At 32.6% G+C, this 25,522-nt stretch overlaps 1 protein-coding gene across 15 annotated transcripts in view; it reads right to left on the reverse strand.

The window, feature by feature from the left end:
- GPHN (gephyrin) overlaps positions 1-25,522 on the reverse strand; it is a 710,040-nt gene that overhangs the window by 181,951 nt on the left and 502,567 nt on the right. For 4 of the 15 annotated variants that reach the window (XM_037005467.2, XM_037005257.2, XM_037005586.2 and 1 more), the window contains 2 exons: positions 18,534-18,590; positions 16,323-16,394 (listed from right to left, as the gene is read on the reverse strand). The exons of 4 other annotated variants lie outside the window; for them this stretch is intronic. In XM_037005467.2, the coding sequence (XP_036861362.1) occupies positions 16,323-16,394; positions 18,534-18,590 (129 nt within the window). Of the gene's footprint in view, positions 1-9,776; positions 9,819-16,322; positions 16,395-18,533; positions 18,591-25,522 lie in introns of all 15 variants that reach the window. 7 more of the 15 variants (XM_037005787.2, XM_037005850.2, XM_037005393.2 and 4 more) reach the window with 3 other exon arrangements.

The raw sequence follows: 25,522 nt of genomic DNA on the forward strand, positions 1-25,522 counted from the left end.
ATTTATATCAGGCATAGCACTAAACAGTGTCCAGTGATCTAATCATTAGGTACCCTAAAAAGGTGGTAGCATTCTCATGTTATAGGAATATGAAGTGGAACACGTTAACTTGCCAAATATTCCAAAGCTAGTGAGAGGCAGGGCCAGGACTAAGGTTCAAATCTAGCCCAAACTCAAACTTTGAAGCACTGTGCTGACTTGATCTTCAATTAATGAATAGGCTTACTTTAATAGTGTGAGAAAACCAATAAATATTAGTAACTGACAAAAGCATAAACATCCTTAGAATTTGGTGAGAAGCTGGTTAAAGTTCTTGATTCTTTCAGAGAAATAGTTTATTTAAAAAACCTCTCTAATTAAAAACATGCTTCACACTCTCAGATCTTAAATTTACATGGTAAGCATGAGACTACTTGGAGATTTCAGTGTACAAAGAAAAAGGCAGTAAGGAGAATTTGCAAAGGAGAAATTTTAAGTATGGCTTTAAATAAATGGCTTTAAGAATTACTGAACTACTTAAAAGCAAAGAAAGAATCACTGTATCTTTCTTGACTCTGGGGAGAGAATTAAGCCCTAATGCACTATATATTCCTTACATGTAATGAATTAATTTCTCTTTTATGAAACTAGAATGGCTACATCTTCATAGGAGCTTGAGAAAACAGCCACAGAAATCACTTCTTGTTCTGTGGTTTAGATGAGGAATCCTGGTAAAAGGAAGGTTTTTTGAAAGAGCAAAAAAAGATGACCAGAGAAAACTGGTTATTTCATTTGTGAAGTCAAGGCTATACATTTCATTGTACCCAAACGAATGTTTGTGTGAACAAGCAAAGGAAAATTTACATTGCTGGTATCCAAGAAGATATTTATATGAATCTTTAAAACTTAGACTAGGATTAGTGGTAAACCAAACCTGTCTGTAAACCTATGGGTATGAACCACAGCAGGGTGTCACCATGAGCTGCTTAGTATTCATTAAACCTCTGTGATTTAAAGGAAGTTGTGCAAGCAACCACAACCTCCCATGTAGAAAAGACAATTGGGTTAATTAAGAAAGAAAAGAGAAAAGGAGACAAAATGCTGGCCTGTGGTGCAGGGGGGTACATGAAGAAAAAGAATGATGGGCATCAGCCCAGAGAGGAGTAAAAATCACTGTGAAGCCAATTTCCCTCACATTGTATAGAGAGCAATAAAAAAAAAGTCAATGGAAATTTATACATCTTTCTTTTGAGTTAAATTGCCTGCCAATACTCCTTTTGTTTCTTCTTACTAGATGAAGAAGCTTTAGTCAGAAGCCTATATACAACTTATTTATCAATCCGTAACACTAGATTCAAACTTTAATTCTGATGAAAGCTAACTAAGGAATACTTAATACTGGCTTATCAATAAACGTCAGCTTTCTGTATTTTTTTGCTTGCATACCAATTCTGATTCCCATATGATTTAGCATATGAATTTATGAGTATGATTTTTCAAGGTTCCCAGTGTTTTTAACACAGGATGTCAAGGAGACTGATTGGGTCACAGAGAACAAATCTGCACTACAGTTGGTAAATTTTAGGTTTCAAACATAGGGCAAGAAAGTCAATTCTACAGCTTGAGACTGTCTTCCCTTCCATTACATACAAGGTCAGTAAGGAATTAGAGTCACAGAGATTGGAGTAACTGTTAGATACTGTTTGTGCCTGCACTCAAGAAAAATTGGGCCAGCTACCTGTTATTTATTCATTAAAAAAAAAGGAGTACCAGTTTGCTGCAGGAATAACCATTCAGTGTAGAATTAAAATGTTTTTGAAGCATTGACCTTGATTAATATATGGGTCAGGGAATTAGAGAAATGTATGCAAATCCTAGGGACATTTACCTTGTGCTAGATGCGGGAGGAAATAAAATCCAAAAGAAGATAAATCATTGTCTTTTCTGAACAAACTAAGTTTCATAATCTAATAACAGAGTGAAAACTATTATAAATATAGCAATTAGGGCACAATTAAATGTCAATCATTCAATAATTTATTCAACACTTACTGAATACCTACTGTTTGCCTCAAACAGATCTAGCCAGTGATTTACAGATTAAAAAAAAAAAAAAAGTAGCCTCTGGCCCCAAGAGCTCACAATACAATAGGAAAAGACAAGTAAACATTAACAATTATAACATGTCAATGATAAGTGCTATAATAGAAGGTAGTACAAACTGCTATGGGGATATGTAAGAGATGTACCTAACTCAGATAGGTAGGGAGCTGGCGGGAGATTACCAGGAAAGGTTTTCTGGAAATGGCAAAAAGTAAGGCTGAAGCTATTTTAACCATGATAGGGAGTGTAAGAGGAGTAGTGATGAGGCAGGTAGGGACCAATACCTAAGGGTTATGGAGAGAGAGCCTTTTAAAGATTTTAAATAGAGGAATGGCATGATTACATTAACATATTAACAAGTTCATTCTGGTAAGAAATGTGAAGATGGTTTACAGATATTTACCAAATCAATGATGAGGGTAGAGGAGATTAACCTAGTAATCCAGATGAGAAATCCAACTAAGTCCTTGAAAGTAGCTCTGGTGAGAAAGGCATAGATTCTTGCAATACCAAAGAGGCAGAGTCTATAGGACTTAGGTTCTGATTGGTCATAAGGAATACAAGATAACTTCCAGGTGAGCAGTGAGTAGCTGAGTAGTGCCATATGTTAAAATAGTGGATGAAGGAACAAATTTGGGGGCTGTTAAGCTTATAACTCTGTGGGCTGTAGATAGGAGTTGATGCCAAGGTGGTTAGTGTACAATGATGTGATGGTAATATTTATGAAACACTTAGAACGATCCCTCACCCAAGTAAGTGCTATATACACAGAAATAATAATAATGATGGTGGATGGTGATGATCATAGTAATAACGGTTGATTAGATCAACCCTGAAGCATATTGAATATCAGTAATAGAACTTTTTGCAATGAAGAAATGTTCTATACCCATTCCTTCTAATATGGTAGCCATTAGCCACAAGTGACTATTGAGCACTTGAAATATGGCTGTTGTAAGTGAGAAACCAAATTTTAAATTAAATTAAATTTAAATTTAAAAGCCACATGTGGCTACTGGCTATTATATTGAACAGTGCAGATATATAGTGAGAAATGAAGAGAATCTGGGAGTGAATCAAGCTGATTACCAATATGTAAGGAACAGTAGAAAAACAACCAAATAGGCAGGAGGAAAAGTAATACAGGATAATACTGTCTATAAGCACAACTAAAATTCCCTTAAGAGGATGATCAGGATGAACAGGAGTTGGTAGAGGAAGAAGGACTGGAGTTACGAAGTGAAGGGCATTCAGGGGGACAGAATAGCACAAATAACGGCCAAAAAGAAAGAAGGAACATAATATGACAAGAAGGGTCACCTTGACTGGAGTGGTAGGTACATGATAAAGAGTAAATGGCCAATTGTTCTTGTTTACCAGGGACTGAACAAGTTCCTAGGATGTAGAACTTTCAATATTGAAACTGGGATAGTTCCAGGACATAGTAATTTTAGTGCTAAAATCAGGAAATTCCTGGGAAAACAAGCAGTTGTTGGTCACTAGAAATTAGATAAACGGTGGCTGGCTAAAGCATGAAGGACTTTGAAAAAGAGGCAGAAACATTCATTCTTGATACAACAACTCAGAGGTAGACTATTACAGATTTTTTTCATCAGAGAACTGAGGGAAATTAGAGTTTAGGAAGATTGGTCTGGCGTAAGAGGAAATAAGGGCTATACAAAGGGAATCCAATTAGTTACCTACTGTTGTAATCCAAGTCTGAGGTGATAAAGGCTTATTCATCCAAGTTAGAGAAGAAAAAGAAACATGCTTATTTAATGCTTACTATGCACCATGTACTGTGTTAGATTTTACACAAATTATATATCAAGTCTCCCTGAAACCCAGACGTGGAAACTTCATAAACTTAAGAAAAGTTGATTGATTTATTTGCATAAGCACTCACTCACCATTTTCCAAATACTTCTCAAGTGCCTCCTACATGACATGCCAAATTCATTTGTCTTACTAAACTCAGGATTTGAAAGTAGATCTGGCTATAAAGTCTACTGTTATCTATTTGAATAATTAAAATAAAATAATTCAAAGGAAGAAAAAACTGGCAAAATTTAATGACACACTGTCAAAAATAAAAATAAGAAGAGTAAGAAATAACTAAATTTCTGTGTTGGTGAGACAGGGACCATGGATGTAGTCAGAGTAGGGTGAGGGCCTCCGGAAGGGGCAGGGCAGGTATTTGCAGTCAGAGCAATGTAACTACCTGTAAGGAAACCCCCCTGCTAAAACTCTATGTTAAACATTGAGCTCTAGAATCATTCTTCAGTGAGATCAGTTAATGTTCCCCAGATAAAGAAGAGTAGCACGTTTTATTATGCTAATGATTTTAGCCATGTGTAAAATTCATTTTTGCATGCTAAAAGGCCCAGGCCTATGTGCTGTCTTTCCTCCTTCAGATCTGACAAGGTGATTTTGCAAACTGAGCAACTAACATAGCATGCAGACCCAACTGTAGACGGCATGGTTAAAGGCAGGAAGAATTCCATCTTGAAGATAAGATTGCATTTTAACACCCAGGAAGTTCAAGAGGCAAGATTCTTTAGCAAGTAGACAATACCTCGGACCACCTTGGGAGCTGGGCAAACAGCCTTTTGATATGCTCCCAGACCCAGGCACCGGTGTCCCAGAGATAAATCAAGGCAGGAAATTCCTTATGTTAATTTTTAATATTCAGAGACCACTTAACAAGTCCCCACCCCTAAGTTTTTTCATGTTCTCGAAAAATCCTCAACTGCCTATAAAACCCCCTAGACAACGCACCACTACGGACTTTCTTGTCCCCTCCTGGCCTGAGCCGGGAGCTCTGTCCTCTCACTTTATCTCTAAATAAAAGCCTGTACCTTGCTCTCCTACCTTGACTGTTTGTAAAGCTCATTCTTAGGCTCCGCAAACAAGAACCCTGGCATCATTGGGAAATTTGAAAAATATGACCTAAAAACTCTAAGAATATCATAGAAGAGATCTAGACAGCAGAGTTGGATATGCTGAGTTTCAGATTATGAAAAGACATTCAAACAGCAGCTGGAAATATAAGTATGAATGCAGGTGAGCTATGTCATTTTAGTGCAAACTGTAATGTACCAATATTTATTTGGGCTTTAACTACCCATTTCTCTAATCTATTTCATTTGTAGATTCTCTATAGCATAAGAAAAGCATAGCATCATGATAGTAGCAAATTAAATATACCTCTATCTCAAAGAAATATACAACTTATATCTTAGTTTTAAAAGTTCCTTAACTTGTTATTCATGAAGGAGAAGAGTTATGTAATACATATATTTAAATTCTCATGCCTTACTTTGATTTTTGATCTCTTGTATTCAAAATGATTAGAGAACATGAGGCAGTATTAGGATAAGCAAAAATTCACTAGTATCAACTAAAACAGTGGGCTTAAAAAATCTTTATTATGGAAATTTAAACATGTATGCCAAAGAAGACATAAGTTCTCATCATCTTTTTTCAAAAATTGTCAACCAATTCTTTTCAATTATTTTTCAAGAATGTTTTGATTAGGTACACTTATCAACCTGTCAAAGAGAAAGTCATGTGCTTTCTCATTATTTTTACGGCTGGTTACTTATTTGGAGTGACTAGTCAGAGAGAGGTCTATACTTTTTTCTTATTTTGGCCCCCAAAATTTATAAGCTGCAATCCATTTTTAAAAATTCAAAAGTGACATAACAGTCAAGAAAACTTGGTAGCAGCAGCTGTAGTGTTTTCAAGCAATATTTCCAACATTTAGCCTGTTTTCTTCACATTACAGTGTGAAGGACTGTATTTCTTCACATTACGGGACTGATTTCTTCACATTATTCCCAAATGCCCAATACAAAAGTATGAAAGTAATACAAAGAGTGAAAGCAAAGAGTGGAACATTACAACGATAAACTGAAATAAATAATAAATCAATTAGTAAAGATTTTCCAAGTGTATAAAGTAGAAAATCATAGGTGATTATCTCACACTATAGAATACTCATTTTATGAATCTTCACTGCATTTTATTAGTTTTTTCCAGTTTAAACAGTTTACAGTCTTGTTGGTGATTAAAAAAATGACCCTATTTTTTCTTTTTAAACAGGAAATGCTACCATGTTTAAAGCCCAGTCTTGCCCCTTCCCTCCTTCCTGTCCTTCCTTGAATATGTAAACCTACTGCCTGCAGTTCAACTGAAACTTCCATTTGCAGATGTAACAAAAGTCAGTCAGCAAAGGTTTGTTTAGACAGAACTGGTTTCTGGACACTGATGTTTGAACCATCCTGAAAGAGTTCAAAGGGCAACTGTTTTGAATGTGATGACTTAAAAATGCCACATTTTCTTTATGGGGATAAAAGTTTCAGTGTTCACTCAAAAGGAAAAATCAGTTTAGCTTCTGAATGTCAAATTTTCTAAATCAACCTTGCTACTGGGAAATCTAAGATGTTAAAGGCTCTTATTTAAAGTTTAAAGTTAAATTCTGAAATATTTTTTCAAAGGATTTAAAAAACATAAATTCTGCTAGAACAAAGAAATTTGGAAGGTGAGTTCTTCCTTTTTTTTTTTTTAACTTGGCTTGAAGGGATGAACAATAGTAATAATGTGCAACCTGAGACACTGATCTCACTACATTCATGATATTTTATGCATTCTAAATGTGAAGCCAATTTCAAAGATCAAGGAATAGCTAGCATATTATATTTATATAAGGCATATAGGTGCTCAATATTTATTGGATGCCAAAATATGAAAAAAATAAAAATTACAGTTATATCTTTCTAATATTGCCTTGAATTAAATTTTTGTATCTTATAGTTACAGCTACATCCTTTTATGAGGTAAAACCCAAAACTACATAACTAAGCTGAACTAGTTAGATATATACTGTGAGAATATAAGATATTCATGCATTCAGTAAGCTGATGACTTTTCATAACTCCTGAACAGCAGAAAGCATGGTATTTAAGAAAACAATTTCTTGTTACTCACTTGGCAGCTTTATGACTTTAGGCAAGTTATATAACCTCTTTGAGCCTCAGTTTCCTTGTCTGTACAATGAGGATGACAATATCTTCTCCAAACCAAATTGTAGTAAAGGTTAATTGGAATAAGATAAATGAGGTATAAAACACAGAGTTTATCACATACTAAGAGAACTGTATTTTTTACAAAAAGTCCATCAACTGCACAGAGTAATATTTGCCAGGTAAGGTTAGAAATCTTGTTCTTGTACAACTTATTGATAGATTCATTTTTTGTGTGGGTGTGTTTTCTTTGGTGATATATTTTTTTTATTAAGGTACATTAATATACACTCTTACAGAAGTTTCACAAGAAAAACAATGTGGTTACTACATTCACCCTTATTGTTGAGTTCCCCCCATACTCCATTGCAGTCTCTGCCCATCAGTGAAGTAAGATGCCACAGAGTCCCTACTTGTTGATAGATTCATTTTGAACAAGGTTTATTATTATTATTTTTGGTCTTATGAATGCCACAGAAGATAGTGACATGAAACTGGTAAAGCCAATGTGATACATCAGTTAGTGGAGAATTTATTTCTTCAGTAATGAAGATAAGTGAAGATGATGTAAATGTGAGTGAAAGAAAAGCTGAGCTGCGAAGGGTTTAGCTATCTCCATAGTGATGCTATAAAATAAATAATGCACTCTACCAAAGGTACCATTAAGAGGCTTTCATATGAAAAATCAAAACATGAGGACATCCCTTGAATTTGTTAATTATTAAGACTTATAGTCTAAAATTTTATGTAATAATCATTTATCAATTTAAGATGAAATAGAAAACAATTATGGAAACAATTTCTGCCTGGAGGATTATCATGAGTATTAGATTCTTTAAGGAGTTTTTCATGGTACTGATCTTTATAGCATCATACATGAAAAATAAACACACCTATAGAGTCCAGAGATGTGGCACTGAGTGGAATATAAAAACCTTACCACAAACGACAAAAAGAGAACATACTTCATGACAAATAAAAAAAGCTCATGTGTCACAATGAAACAAACCCAGATGAAGCCAGAGTTCATTTAAGAGCTAGTTCTATGGAGCAAATGCCACAGCATACACAGTCCTGTCCCCCCCAGAAGCCAGTTCCACATTCCAACCTGAGAGCCCTCCTGCACACATGCTGTCACAGAGAAAGTAATACCCTGATGGATGCTGTAGGCTGTGATTGGAGATGATGCCAATGGTAGACTTCTTACACACTCTCATGGGAAATGTAGACTTGCCTGGATGAAGTGGCAGAAAGAAATGGGTTATATATTTTTTACACTGGGAATCATAATCCTGGGGAATTAAGAAAAGACCTATAGAAAATGTGGTGATGAGATGATATCAACCTTCTCTTCAAAAGTCTATGCTGATATCACAAGTAATTTATTTGACTTTCATTATTTTTCTTTTTTCTACAAATATTATTTCAAGAAGAAATTAATTTTCCACAAAGTCGGTTTTAAGGGGAAAAAATCTGTAACAGCTGCAACAACTTGCAAAGGAAAAAATAAAGTATCGCTGTAACTCTATTGACTCAGTAACTTCAACTTTGTGAGACTATGATGGATATAATCATGCTATTCCTTTCAAGGCTCTTATTTAAAGTTTAAAGTTAAAAGCTACTCTGCCTGTGGTTCTACATATACTATTTCGTATTTTAGGTAGTGCCATTTTTCTGTTTTTTTCTGTATGACATTCCAAAAATAATATTTCTGTACAGAATTAAGCTGACAATACTGGCCTTTGCATGGTAGCTACGCTGGCCTGCACAAAGTAAATATGTGTAGAAATATGTTATGTCTGAAAAGTAAAAAATTAAGATCTTAAAATTCACAGACTATTAAAGTCCTTTTATTCACTAGTCATATTTTAAGTTTCATTTACTCTTTTCTGTGAGCTACTCAATAGTGTCCTAGGTTTTGGAAAGTAGACTTAAAGGATATTCAAATTCTATTAATAATATTTTTACTCATCTGGTTTACAAAAACAGAAAACCCATTTATGCTATGGTAAGAATAAGAAATCACACCTCTAAAAAGACAAAGAACATAAGTCAAATTTCACATAAAATATTTTAAGAGAACATGAATTTCATGAGTGATAAACTCTTCTAGATTATAAGAAACTTGTAAAAATACAAGTATGAAGGAAACTATTTTCCTGTGTAGCCTAATCAGTTTTTAAAAAGGGAATGACTTTTTTATTTTACATAAAAATAGGGCAATCATATTAACTTCACATATAATAACCAATTTTGAGTGCTTCCTTGTGTCTACGGCTAATGGGACACGATCATCACTAATTTAATGTAAGTCTTCATTACAGGTCTGCACACTGTAATCTTTGTCTTTAGTCCATATGAGTTTAATAAACTACGTGGTTCAAGGAATCTTCATGGAATTAAGGTGGTGGTAACAATCAAATTGGCTATTTGGGCTTTAACCATTTCAACATGAACAGTGACTGCCAAAAAAAGTTACTTAGTAAACAGTACAGTATAAAAACATAGAAATTTCCCCCTAAAATAGCTAACTTTCTCTTTTAGTACCCTCATCCCTTCAGCCAAGTGCAAAGTGCAAGGCAAAAGAAATTACGGCAAAAGGAAAATAAAATAAGAAAAATGGTGAGGGCGAGCATGTTGACTATGTAAGAAAACACGTGCAAAGTATACCTCAGATACACTATAGGTAGATGAGCACGAGGGAAGCCGAGCCTGGTTTTGCAGTGGGGAAAAGAAAACACTGTTAAAGAGGAAGTGATAGCATAGTAAGGGTCTCAGAAGTTTAGACGGCTCCATCACCAACACATCTGCCAGATAAAACAGCCTTGAGGTTGAAATGTCAAGGTTCAAGCTATTTGAGGAGAACCTTGTGATAAAGAAAATACCTGGCTTAAAAAAAAATTCTGTAATGGAGATGACTCTCTCTAATCAGAATCTGGTGTGATCTTGTTGAGATGTTCATGTAAGCTTAACAGGAAAGCAGAACACTGGTCACTTTTTTCCTATAGTACACACTGATCTTCATTGGTTTAATAATACTAGCAAACTACACATGAGGTTATTTGTAGGATAAGTCTATTGTACATCTTCATATTATTCTTTAAAGATGGCACCAGAGTGAGCTCAGTGTTCTGATTCTGATTTCCTGTTTCTATCAGTCCATTCTCAGTATTACTGATTATATATATATATATATACACACATACCAATAGCAACACCATAAAGATAGCAACACACATACCAATAGCAACACCATAAAAACTTAAAAACAGAATGTTTTATTGATTTTTAAAACAGTGATTTTTATACTTAAAATCATGTTTAATCTTCATTCCTGATAATTTTCTGGCCTGGTCTTTCTAGGTTGCCACATTGCCATGTTCAGTTTTGTGACCTATTTTTTCATTATGTTGTCACAATGTCTTATGAGCTAAAATTTTAAATGTGCATTCTCTAGTTTTAAATTCTTCATGAAGTTCCAAAGTACAAAGTTAGGGTGGGGAAATGAAGGCATAGGAGAAGATGGCACAGTGGAGGAATAAAAAATGCCTTTGTTATCTGATTTGTTCTTTAGCTGTATTTCCAGCAGCCAGCACAGCAAAATGTATTATGCACTCAGTAAGTGTTAATTGAATGAATGAATGTACCAACTCTTCTTCTACTCTTAAAAAACTGAACTGTATGAAATAATATTCAGGTTTTACACTTACCATCACAAAGATTTATGAAAATGTATCACTATCACTTAATGAGTTATTTTGAGGTACTTTCTAAAATATAGTCAATTCTGTACGTATTGAGAAACTGAACCTTTTTTTCAACCACATACATATGTGATTTTCTTTTGCTAGTTCTAAGAAAATCTTGCTCTGCATGTTTGTTCTGTTCTTGTTAACTACACCCATAAAACAGAAAAACTTTAATTTTTAAAAGTTTGAATCTTGTCTTTTTTCTCCCCTTAGTTCTCCATTTTCTATTTTTAAGGAAATTTATTTGTCATCCAGATCTTTTATTAGTACCTTATTTTTGTATTAAAGTCAATTCTTGAGAAGGGAAATTCCACAGTAAGCATTAAATACCTCATAGATATGTCAATTTCACTCAAAATGATGGCTTAGGCTACTGTGGCCAATTTTGTAAGTATTAGATGAGAATTTTTGGTTCAAAGCACAAAATAGATACTTGTTGTTTTGAGGTAGAACTGAAACTTCAGAATTGTACTAATTAATTTGAGATGTTAAGTGAATTCTAATAAAGTGAAAGGTAGCAAAATTAGCCTGTTTCCCACAGACATAATCCTAAAATCAATTTACTATCACATCCATTATTATTGTAGTACAATTTTACTGTAGACAATAAAATTGTCATATTTATAAGACATCATCTACCAAGATACTCAGGATGTTACATAATTATTATAAATTACATAGTAAATAAATGGATATTATTAAATAGTAAATAAAGGCCTATTATTAATATGAGTAAATGCCAAAATGTCAAACAAGGAAGACTGGAAATTCAAACAATGTTCTACATACAAGAGCCAAAAGATAATGAAATTCACCTAAATAAAGCAGAGTATACAAACTGATGTTCACTCATTTAAAAGCCATTGAATGCTTATTTGTCTAACAATATTCCTTAATTCTTCACCTCAAGCAAAGATGGCTGATTCAACACAGATACCTTTAAGATTTTTAAGTGCTGTATATTAAGATATGATGTATATGTCAGGTGTTTTTCCCAGGTGTACAGAAACTCTAATAGAAGGTAGGATTTTAGGTGAGGACAAATAAGAACTTAGGAGACATTGAAGGTTGATCATGGTTTTCAGGGGAAATATCTTTATTAAGGTGTAATGAAATAATAAACAGAAAAATATAATGTGTACAGCAAAAGTACTCTAAAAACATTTTTAAAAAGTTTAAGAGCAAGAATGGAACTTATCTTTAGATTCAAAATCTCTGTAAGGGGTCCCCCAAAGAAGAGGAATTTATAATGTATACTTTATCCATATGATAGTTCTACATTTGAAGGGTTTAATGGTAATTCCATGTTGGGTTTACTCAGTCTGTGTGTGGGGTGGGGAGTGTGGGTTGTGGGGAGAAGTGAAGAGAGAGTAGATAGAAAAAATGATACAAGAAGGAAGGATAAAAATATAAAGGTAGAAGATTTCAGGGGATCAACTCTTTTAAACACACACTTCCATGCAGAATGGTCTGAAACCATCTCCAGAAAAATGAACAACTCTTCTTTTCTCAAGCTCTAAAATGAAAATAATTTCACACAGCCTCTATTATAACCATTTCTTCTTCAATGTCATTTTTACACACTAGCCAGTTATAGCAGGCTACAGCAGGTCTTAGCAAACTTCTGTACATAGTCAGACAGTAAATATTTTTGTAGGCTTTGCATGCCATATGATCTTTGAGGCAACTGTTCAACTTTGCTGTTTCACTGCAAAAGTAACCATAGATTATAACCAAATGACTAAGTACAGCTGTGTTTCGATAAAACTTTATTTTTGGACACTGAAATTTGCATTTTAAATAATTTTCACTTGCCATGCAATGATATTCTTTTGATTCCCTCCCCCCGTCACTTAAAGATGCAAAAATTTTCCTACTTTGTGGGCCCACAAAAGAGAAACAGGATTTAGCTCAAGGGCTGCAGTTTGCTGACCCCTGAGTTATAGTATTAATTTGATGAATACAAAAGTACAAAAAAAAACAAAGATAATTTATCAAAAATATAAGAAGAGTTTGTTTAGAACTATGGCTGGAATTAAAATACTGATCTTAAGAGATCTATAAAATCACAACCATTTAATTCATTATTTTATATTAGTCCTATTTCATCTTATTTTGGCATTCAGGAAATTAACTATGAAACATTTAAAAAGCATTTTTCAAAAGACATTACTTTCTGACTTGAATCAATTTCTTAAACTTATTAAAAACAGTCTTATTTTAACCAGTAACTCCTCCATTAACTTTTCCACTTAACTAATACCATCCCTTAATTTGTGTTACCATAGAAAGTATTTATAATTATATTTGTTCTACTTCATCACCTTTTGTCTTAATTCACTTATGTGCCAATAACCTGTCTTTGTCAGTCATCCTCCCTTTCATCGTCAAAGCTTTTAAAAAATTACATATTTGGTTACTCCAAATCAATCTGTATATGTGAACCTGAACAGATATTTACTATCATATTTGCATATTTGTGGCTTTGAGGTATTTTTACTCCTCTCCTCTCTCATCTTTCTCCTTGTCTTTGTTTCATAAGCATATACTTACTTTTTTTTCTGAATATTTTGACATTCAAGCTTGCAAGGGCCCCACTGCTCCTTAACTTCAATTTGGTAAATTTACTTTGATTTGTATGCCCTGAACAAAGTTATTAGTTTGCATAACTTATTCTATGTTTTCCAATTCTTAACACTGTCTGCACTGTTCTTCAATCTTGTTCATTACTTTTAATATTCTTCCTACCAGACTCATGAATTTGATTAATGGAAACTGATTTTTATTCTTTATGTGGTATTATTCTTCAGTCATTATTCTCAACACATTACCTAAGGATTTGTAGTCATTTTTGCAGTCATTAAATTAGGGAAACTCTGCTTAGATACAAGATAATAATTTTATTTTTATTAAAATTACTAAAATCTCATTTAGAGTAGTATTTAGCTTTGTACAGTGTAAAGAAAATACTCTTAATTTAGTATTCAAGAATATAATAAAGTCTACTTTTTGCTATAGAAAAGAAAATGTAGGATAAAGTCAGTATAAATAGTCAATGTAGAATAAAATGTTTTTACATGAGAAATAAATAAAATTTAATATTATTCCAAAAATGAAATCTTAACAGAATAGTCTACTTTATATAATTGATTATCCACAACAAATAAGCAAGCAGGGTTCTTTCCACTCTAAAAATCAATACATCGTATAGACGACACCAATTGAAGTAAAGCATTAATGATTTAATTAAGTCATTATCCCAAACTTCTGAATGATGTGTCACCTTCTCCAACTATTAAATAAAATATTTAAATGGCAATATGGTTCTGAATCTTTCATGTTATTGAAATATTAAGCAATGTTTCAATGAATTAAAAGACAACCCATATACCTGCTCTTGTGTGTGGACACCTGCAATAAATTTTCACAAAATGGAATGGTCACTATATGCAAATTTATCTCATTTTAGAAACAAAATCTGTTTATATAGCCTATGAACTGAGAATAACTATTCTGCTTCTAAGCAACAATTTTTAATATACAAGGCATATTTTCAGGCATCCTGGGGTAATAGGTATTAAAGGGAAGGAAAGAAACTGAATGTTCAGCTAAGCATTTGATTTGAATCTTAGCTGAATTCTCTAGAGAAGATACTATTTGCCTTTTGATTGTCTTTTTTCTCCACACTTTCCTAGAAAATAGAAATCTTAGAATGATGTACCAATTTTTGTAGAATAAGGTAATCAGAATAAAGTGTGACCCAGTGAAATGAGGCAATTTTTTTTTAGAATAAAGGTAATCAAAAAAAGTGTGACCCAGTGAAATGAAATAAAAGATGAAGACATTGAGATTAGTCATTATGTGCTGTACCATATAGTAGAGGTGTCGAAAAAGAAACTGAAGAGTGGTGGAGATAAGCCAATTTTTGAAGCACAGAAATTTTAACTTAAACCTCATCAAACACTAACTTCCTACCATATAGACCTTAGCAAGTCTCAGCTTTCTAGTCTCGATTTGATTGAAAGAAAAATACTATTGCTTCTCATTATTGGTTACAGAGGTGCATGATACTAAATACACTTATTAATATCATCAGAATCTTTTTAGGGGTTATAATAATATCCAGGTATGTTTTGACTGATTTAATCACAAAATTCATATCCCTTTTTTTAAAAAACAATGGAGTAGATTCCCGGACTGATTATGGATAATCTTTCAAATTCTGTAAAAATATGACAGAAAACAAGGACTGCCTTAAAAGAAAGTAGAAAAATGAGACATGGGTAATAATTTCTTCTCTTTTTAGCAATCAGAATTTGATGACTGATATGAATACAAACAACTTTGGACTTTAGTAATCAGAAACTTAATATTGAGATATAAATAGCTATAGTATATAATTAAAAATAAGCTGAGAAATCAGAGAATTATCATAGCACTGTAATTGTTTTCCACCCTTTAAAATGAAAGTGTTACAGCAATATGAATTACACATATGGCAATAATCCTGGGAGAAGTAAGTCAGGGTTAGGATTCATAGGAACTTTTTAAATATCCCCAGGCATGGGAGATCAGAGATAAATAGAGCCAGAATTTATTTACTGCAGTAATGGGCTTTTTTTCTGTCATATTTACATCATACACCATTTTAGAGATTTTACTTGAAAAGATATACTTAGGAAAAGGACCAAGCATTCTGAGTCTAAACTATCAGTCACAAAAAATACTATTGATAGTATTGCCTATATGATTTGTGTACAGTTTTGAGCAGCTACAAGGTATTCCTCTCCTTCAAAGTGTTATGTTGGTATATTAGCTTTTATTTCAAGTATTTGTAATATGTTACATGACAGTGCTCCAGGTGAAGATGCTTACTGCCTAATTTTCTTATTTTTAAGCCAAAAAAAAAAAGATATCTTGTAGTTATTCCCAACGAGTCTGAGTTAAGAGAAGTCTATTAACTCAGAAAAAATGTGTCTACTTGCCAGATTACTTATGATGACATTCTAACATTGATCATTTTCCTTGACAACTGAAATTGAATCATCAAAGCTCTGTGACTTAGATCCAGCCCATAATTTATAGTCCTGCTGACACAACCAACAAGGGCAGAAGACATGGACAATGGAAAGGCTCCAAATGAAATCTTATGAAAAAAGATCCTCAGAAAAATCATACAACTGTATAAGAAACACAGATTTTGAAAAGAAAGTTTTATTTTGCATTGGAGCCAGAATGTTATTAAATCAACTGTGATGTTACTGTGGCTTAAGGGTCCTCTATCCTGCCAATCTAGTATTTATGTCATAAATGTGAGCATGAAGCTGCAGCTAGAAAAGAAAGAAAGGGATAGGAAAAAAGAGACAGAAAGTAAAAAAGATGGAGATGAGAGGACAAACCAGTTAGATTTGGAATTACCAGTCAGCAGAAGTTTAGGAAAAATAAATCACCGAGTGTGAAATCGTACATTTACTCTGAGAGAGTATCCTTTGACATTGCCTTCTAGGTGATCTCTGAGCTCCTCCAGCTTTCGATGGAGCTACATGTAAACATCAGAAAATGAATTGAAAAAGCAACTTGTTCTCTTTTCAGTTTTCCTTTTCCCTTTTAAAAATAAGATCATAGCGTTATACATTTCTCACTGCCTTTGGCAAACATTTAAAAACATCAAAGATCTTTGTATAATATGAGAATACATGCTCAATAAACCCGTGACTAGGTAGTTAACATTTTAATTATAGCATCCTTTCTCCCCAAAGCATTAGAAAAAATAAATACTATGACTATCCTTATAATTTCTTAAAGATTCATTTTAAAGTTTTCTATTAGGTAGAAATATGGAGTAAAGATACCTAAAAATTATGAAATTTGCCTTTCTTTGCCAAAACCACTTTTTGGTTTGAATTTTGTCCATATTAAACTGACTGAAAGCTAAAAACGTATCTTTTGTTCCATATATATGTATATACATAATCATATTGCATGTATACTTAAAAACAATAAACATACAATTATTATTTGAAGTTCTATACATCCAAAAGCTGAACTTAGATAATTAAACACAGGCACACTCGCTCACAGTCCAGTTACAGCAGATGGTGCTGCAGTTATGGATGTCATTTTATCTTTATTTCATGATCAGTAATTTCCAAAAAGTTATGTCACACTGCATCTTTTCACTTGAATCTGAGTCATAATCCATAGTCCAAACAATAATGGATTTATTTTCCCTTAAAGACAAAGGTAAAATGATACCTCACAGGTAGACAGTGAGGAATGCTACTGATACAGCACCTGGATACAGATACTCCTATTTATATGAATGAATAATTTTAACTTGCCTTGTTTTTGAAATAGGCATATAATCAACACTTCCCATCCCATCTGTGTTCTTGGTGAAATAACATCAAAAACATATGCTACCCAGTATATAGCAGTGTTACAGAACACAGAGTATGGCTCATTTAGATAAAGGACACAAACATACAGACACATTTTCATCTATGTGCACCCATGTGTGCACACACACAAATAAATAAACAACAACAAAAAAAGTAAAATTAAGAAGGGAGAAGAGGCAAGGAGAAGAAAGAGTGCAGAAGTCAGTGCTTTATAAACTGTTAAATGAAATAAATTGGAGACGTGTGAAATTTTGAAATGACTTATTATTAGGTCTGAAGGTAGTTACTGAATTTTGCAACATCCCAGTGCAGTGATTTATGTCATTTTAATTAATTCAACAATTACTATCGCTGTTCGGACAAATGGGATTGAGATAGAAGAAGTGATTAATCTGGGGGGAGTTTCCTCTGCATATTTTTAAGATTGGCAAATTTTCTAAATTGCATTTATGGTGGTAGCATTAAAAATGATAATTTGCTATGTCTGCTTCTTAAGGTGATAACCAGTTTATCTTTTCATTGTGATTAAACGTTAGCATATCAAGTGCCCAAGATATATAGACCCAATGGATATTTAACAACTAGCAAATGGGACCATCAGAAGTCTTTAAGTTGTGTATTAGCAGATCACATGCATAAATGGGCAAACATTTAGATATGTATTGGTTTTTGTTGATCGCTACATCAATTTTTTTGACTTAAAAAAATAAAACACAGGGGATTAAGAGCGCTTGAATACTATTAGCTGTATGTGAGCCCATCACACTAGTATATATACAATTCATTTTCTTTCTAATTTCTAATAACCTGTATTTAACTCATAATAATTATTTTGCTGGAATGAACTACAAATGATAATGACATTAAAATAATACTTAGTTTTAACCAAAAAAGTAAAAGGGGGAGATAATATTCTGAAAATAAATATTAGTTCTGTGTGTAGCAGCAGCTTACACACATAGTCAGTGACATCAATCAGAGGAACGGTTTACTCTAGAACCCCAAATTACAGGCACCTGTAAATGAGGCAGTTGCCCTTTCTCAGGTTTGTGGTGCCATTCAAAGTTAGTTATTTGGCAGCTTGCCTTCAGCTGGTTGCTCTATGTATAGCTGAAACAAACAAAAAAAATATGACCCAACAGCCAATAAAAATATTAAAATAAAAAAATGGGATGGTGGAAAATGAAAAAAGCCCCCTTCCTCCCACCACCCTCCAAAAAGGAAGAAGTGTAGGCTATAGACGAAATCTTGCCAAAAAATGTTATAAACATATTTACTTTGAGGGATCCAACTCTACTAGCAACTCCTTTGCTTTCATCCGGCCGTCTAATTTGCTACAATGAGGGAAGATGGGTAAAAAAGACAGAATAAAGAAAAAGTGAACTTAAAAATTTTTCTATACATTAGTAAGTAAAACATGCAAAAACATCAATTGACTCTTTGAGGCACCTCTTAGGAGGCCAAGGAGTTAACTAACCCAGAGGCTATATGACATGCTCAGCAAACAGGCTGGTCACTAGAATTCAGTCTTGGTTATGGCACTAGTCCTGAGATTAGGAAGCGGGCACTTACTTTGGTTATCTTGGGGACTTCTGACGAAGCAGTATCTGCAGTAATGCTACATTTGCATTTGGTTTATGAAAAACAAAGAATTACAAATATACCTATGCAGAGAACTTTGTCTCTTTCAGTGTTTTAGTGTCTATTCCATTGTAATACCAGAAAACATCAATGGTATGACTAGAAACATGAGTGCTTCCTAAATGGAAAGATGAGTCCCGACAAGCATCATTCTAGACAGGTGACAGAGTGAAGCTCCTCTGCTTGCTGACCCAAGCACTGAGGTTGTTCAACTGTCACTGATATTCCCAATTAAATCATTGTGCTGCCCAAGCAGAAAATTTTAATGCCAGACCAATGTTAGATATATTACCTCCCTCAAAGTTTTCTGTTATTTCAGTTGAATTTTTCTCTTAGGTAAGATAAGGGAAAGGAAAAGAAAACTTCTATTTACAAAACTTGTTTCACATCACTACATAACAGAGAAAAGAAAATTTCTCAACACAAAGTGCTTAATAGAGGCATTAACTAGAAGTTCCTTTGTCTTTTCATAGAGCTATAAGAACTAATATTTTGGTTAAAGAAGAAGGCAAAACAAAAAACAAAGGTGAGGTTAGGAGGGGAAAGAAGCTTCAGACCAGATGCTTTTTGCACTATGGATTCCTATACATGCAGAATGATATACATCCATTCAGACTAGCATAGATCAAGTTAGCTGTGATGCTCTGGTTTGTATTAACAGATAGTAGAGGAAAAGTATCAATGTGATGCCAAGTTCCCAGTGTTAAAGTCCTCAGGAAAAATAAGACACCTGACCATGCTACAAAATTATATTTCCTGGAGGCAAGCTATAGATTGTCTTATTCCTTTTAGGGCATCTCTGATAGCATATGGAGATTACTAAGGAATAATATGGAGAAAACTAAATTTTTATTTTGAAAAAAAGCATCCTGGTACATAAGAATTGTGTCAACTTTTGGTTTTGACATAAAGTGTTTACTAATTCTTCAGCATTAACTAAATTCTTCAGCATTATGTCCAAAAGAAAATCACTAGTTCTCATTCTTCTTATTTTAAAGAATTCTCAAATTTAGAAACAATGGATACTAATTAGAAGGGCAATACTCTACATGAGAGGGCCTCTGAACAGTAAATTTATCATATCTAGTCACTCTCTTGTGCTTTCTGCTTTGATTTTAGAGAGTATCTTTATATCAAAAGCTATTTTCCATTTTATGTGGATAATCACACATTTGATTATAAACTAGGGGCTTTCCTATTAAAAAATAGGGTCTAATGCCTCATGCTGCTTTCTGAAAACTTTCAAAAACTGTGAAGACTTTCAGAACTGTTTCACAGCAACAAGCAAATGCCATTTTCTACATGGTCTTTTATTTCTAGTAGGCTTAAAAGTCCATCATTTCCATTCAGAAGATACAAGGTTACATAGGACATTAATGACAAATCTAGGAACATCCAGTTCCTTATTTCTAGTTTAAAGCTGTATTTCCTTGATAGGCCTGAAAATAATGGGTGGGGAAAAAAAATGGATGCTTATAGGAGGATGTGTATATATATACATATTTATGTATCTATCTGTCTTGTTTGTTTATCTATCTATAGATGAAATTTTATGTTACTATATTTATTTGTGGAAGAAATTTTCCCTAAACTATTTTAGTTCCAAATGCAAGTGAAAGTACAGGAACTTCAAGAATGAATTATAAGAAAAGACAGTCACCACTGAACTCTGAAAATGAAAAATAAACTATAATACCAATTTAAACAAAGGTTTTTGGGAGCAGACAGTTTGTCTGTCAATACTTTACATCAATTTTCTATATATAAATCTGACCTTGTAAATTTGCAACTGTCATGAGGAAGACCTTAGAAAACCAATGTAGCTATCAAGGTCAGAAGCAGTTGTAATTCAAGTGTCATGTGAATTTTTTGTGGTTCCTGAAGTAGGCAATAATCTCTAATACTGAAAACCTTCAGGAAGAATTTGAAAGATTTGTCTCATAAACTAAAATCTGAGTAGAGAACAAATCAATATATTTAAAATGCAATGCTCTCAATTATTCCAGTCAACAGTCATCAATTGTGATAAAGAAGTATAAAAAGAAATTCAGTTAACCCAAAAGCCAGATTATTACTTTTAGTTGATAAAAATTTAAAATAAATCACAGAAGATTAGTGATTTGGATAAGATCATGTAATTTACTCTTCATGATAACTATAAAAGCCTCACATTGTTAGCTTATTTTATACATATTTTTCTATAAGGCTAAACATTTTCCATCAGTAACTAAGAGAGGTTAAATTGCAAATGCTTATATTACATATAAGATCACTGCAATATAAATGAAATTTCAGGACTGAATGTAAATAATTGTGGGGATTATTAGTCAGGTGAGGTTATTAGTTTATTTATATATTGAAAATAAAAATATTAGTCACAAAATAGAAAACATCGTAAATAGTAATTGCCCTGAAGAAACCCTTTTGCAAGTATTTCACTGAGATTGCAAAAGATATAAAGCAGAGGATCAATACATTTCAATCTTCTATTCAGTCTCTCAGCTAGAATATATTTAACAAAATACCCACTAAAAATAGTGAAAATATTGCACTCTCTCATCCCTTTTGCAACATTCTCGGAATCTTGCCACAAGGATTAATTAGTAAGAAATCTACCTCAGGGGTTAATATCAGGAGGTGGCCTGTAAAGCAGTGAAATGACTGCTATTTGCATTCACCTTTTTTTAAATAAGAGTTTGTATTCTAGAAATATGTTTAACAGAAGAACTTCCTTAGATGCTAATACAGTATGGGTTACTGATTCCCTTTGATTTAGCCCATTTCTCCCAAACTGAGCTCACTGCAAAATCATTTCCACTGCTAATAAAGCAGAAAATTATCCTATCTCACCCTCAGCACTCTTGCCAATAATAGGTATTTGTAAATGTTATCTTCTTATTAAAACAAACATACCTATTTTGGAGTAGAAAGCAAACTTTATATTAACTTTAAAAAGAAAAGATTACTTAAAAATGAGTTTGGGCTTGTTAAAGTCACACTAAGGTCAGTGCCCATATTATTGGGTGTATGCATTCACATTTCTCTTTAGTTACAAAATGTTTGGTGAAAAATTTTGAGAAAATGTACATTTTGCATATTTGTTTATTTATTTGTTTATAGATGAGACAACTCAGGTCTAGAGAAGTTTAGTGGCTTTTTGGAGGTGTATCATTAAGAAAAGCACAGCTGGTATTAAATTTTCTGACTCTCAGGTGTTTCCATTAAATTTATGTTCTCATCTATTGAATAACTAATGCAGATTTCCCCTCCTTCACCCATGATATATTTTATATCGATTTACATTAAGATTACAAACATTAAACAAACATTCCTTTTGTTTTTGCCCTAGGGACTGAATTGTTTTATTTTTAGAATTATCTAATTTATTTATGCTTATTTTCACTCAGTATATATTGGTATAGCTACAGATTATTTCTGGCAGTTATGATTTAGAGAAGGAGTTTTTTTTTTAAAACAAGTTTTACTTTAGACCTCGAAATTTAAACAAACTCCTATAAATAAAGAAATATCTTTTGGGATCTGGTTAATATTTCAGTCCACTATATTTCAGCCCTTTCAATGAAACTGTCGGTTCTGCATAAAACAATTGTTTCATTTGTGATTTATTAAGTCAAAGTAAAATGAGTGAAGAAAGAAATGAAGGTAAGAGAAGTGATAATTATATGTGTCAAGGAAATATACTCTAATGCATTTCTGGAGAAAGGCAATATGATTATAAAATAAACTAATAAAAGGATAGAAAAGATCAAGGAAAGCACTGCAAAGAATAATGAAGTGAGAAGTCAAAGATTAGTGAGTCACCAACTGATCCCCCCTACAAAACATTTTTTTCCTTGGGAAATCCTTTATTCTTAAGGTTCTGATTCCTCATAGTTTAACAGTTGAAATTATTTATTTATATCTTATTATGAATTTATAATTTTGTTCCTTAAGTTTTGACAGTAGCTTTGCCAAAAGAATACAACCTATACAAAATTAGACTTTTAAGCAAGTCATCTCCTGCCCACTAGGCATAGGATAATTCAATTCATCTTTCTTAATTCCAAATTTTTTATCTGTCTAAAAAGAAATTATGAAGCCTAACAAAGGTGTGATATGAAAGAGTTTCTAGGCACTTTGAAACGGGTAACTTTTAAACAGTTAATAGGATTTGTTCTTAAGAATAATAATTTGTGTACGAGACAGAAAAAAACCTTTAAACCTCCATTGAACTATGGTATAATTTTCTTCCAAGCAAGATTAGAATAGAGTGGTTTAGCCTGGATACAAAAATGCTTTGGTATAAGTTAAAAACAAATAAATATTTGGCTTTATAAAGATTCGCTATAAATCTGAAAACCAGATAAAAGACATCCCTGAGTTACCAGGCCCTACTGAAACAACAAAACTAACAAAAACTTATTTTTCTGGTTTAAAAATAACATAGGTTGTAAAATAATGGGCAATTTCACCCCTATGCAGTTTTGCTTCCTACTTCTTTTAACTATGTATTTCATTTTGAGCATTTTCTCACAGTAAATATTCTTAAAGAAAAGTTTTTTTACATTATATAAACAACTCATATATATATGTGTTATTTAATCAAAGATATTAAGATTGGTTCTAATTTTTCATGAATATGAATAATGCTATGATAAATAATCTTGTACATAGGTCTTTGATGGCTTTCTTGATAATTTCCACTGAATAAACTTCTGAAACAATATGATTTGTCAAAACATAAACATTTAAAGTTTTACATATATATATAAAATACAACTTTATGTAGTATGAACAGGAATACTCATGCTACTGCTCATTACAGCATTGATTATAGTTTAAAAATAGTTATCAATTTGAATATAAAACTTGTATTGTTTTACATTTTAATAGATTTCCAGTGAAAGGGTACATTTTTTTTCCCACATATTTCTTTGCTGAATTAATTTTTTCAATGAAATGGCTGTTCCTGCCATTTACTCTATTTCTTTTTTTCCTATGAGATTAGGAAAGCTCTTTTAGGCTATCAACCCTTTAATTGATAGATTTGTAAATTTTTTTTTTTATACATCAACTGCACTCGAAGATCCTTGAGGGGAGGTTTAGTAAGTTTGTCCACTGTTGTATTCCCAATGCCTAGCACAGTATGTGATATAATATGCACTAAAGAATATTTACTGAATGAATTTCTAAATAAATGTGTGTTTTGTCTTCAATGAAAGTAGAATAAGTAGGGGGATCAGATAAACCTGAAGTATTGGGCAAGAAAATACATGCCTTGTTTAAAAATATGAATCATTTTAAAATATAAAGATTAGAGAATAGTTAGGGATATAATCTCTATTAACAGCATGAATGGACATGGCAAGTTAATTATACATATTTGAATCATGGCTGTATCTAATCAATTCTGCTGCTCAAATAATGGCAGCACAGGTTATTTTTATGGAGCTGCTTTTGCACAAAACATGCCCCAAACTTTTAAAAAGAAGTTTACAGGAATCAAAGCTATGAAATGAAACTGAAAACTGGTATTAATTTCACTATTCCTTGTATTTCTACAGTTCTCAATTCCCTATCTTCCTATAACTTGAACAAAACTTTAGTGGAAACCAAGAGAGACCAATATTCCATTTAACAGAGAAAAGCCTGGCCTAAATGAAGTTAGAACACTTTCAGTTCTCTAAGTAGTACCAGGGAATGCAAAAGCTGAAATAAATAAATGTAAATTATTTTATATTAATTGGATATTAATATAATACTGAGAGAAGGGATAAACAGAATAATACTACTTATTCAATCAATGTACCAACTTATTTCAAAGGAACAGAATTACAGACCTACTAAAGAAGGGACTTCAGAGGTTACTTAATATAATAACATTATGTTATATATATAGAAAATGAGGTCCACTGTTTCTCACAAAGTTATGAAATGGCAGACTAGGACTGATACTCAATATTTAGCACTTTACAGTACAATACATTTACTTACCAATCTTGTTAACTTTTCAAACAACTTTGGATCCATAATTTCTAAACTTGTACTAGTAAATTAGTCAAATGCAAATGCTAAAAACTGCTTTTTTCCAAATATCAATAAATTGAATTCAGGAAGATGCAAAAATAATCTCTTCCTGGTATCCATATAAATTACAGAAATCAAAGGCATAAAGGTTCTGCATATACTTTCAACAAAGGTAGAATTTAATACATGTTGCTAAGTTTAATTAAGAGAGGACTCTAAAACATTTAAATTCCAGGAGATTATCACAACATTGTTTTTAAAACTGGGAGTAGGAAACAACTAATATATCCAAAATAGGGGCTGGTGAAAAAACTATGCTACATTCACAAATCAGAATAGCAAACAATAATTAATAATATGGGAGGAAGTAATTTAGAAGTATATAAAGATGTTCATGATATAGAAAGATGTTTATATTAATAAATGAATAAAACAGGTTAAATATTACATAGTTGAATAATAATAACTAACATTTAGTGAGCACTTCCTATATTTCAAACACTGTGATAAGTGATTTGCATTTTAAAAATCAAAACCTTAAAACAACTGTGTGAGGCAAACAGTATTATTTTTCATTTTCCATATTATGTAATTAAGG

This window comes from Manis javanica, chromosome 8, assembly GCF_040802235.1.
Source record: "Manis javanica isolate MJ-LG chromosome 8, MJ_LKY, whole genome shotgun sequence".
Lineage (NCBI taxonomy): Eukaryota > Metazoa > Chordata > Mammalia > Pholidota > Manidae > Manis > Manis javanica.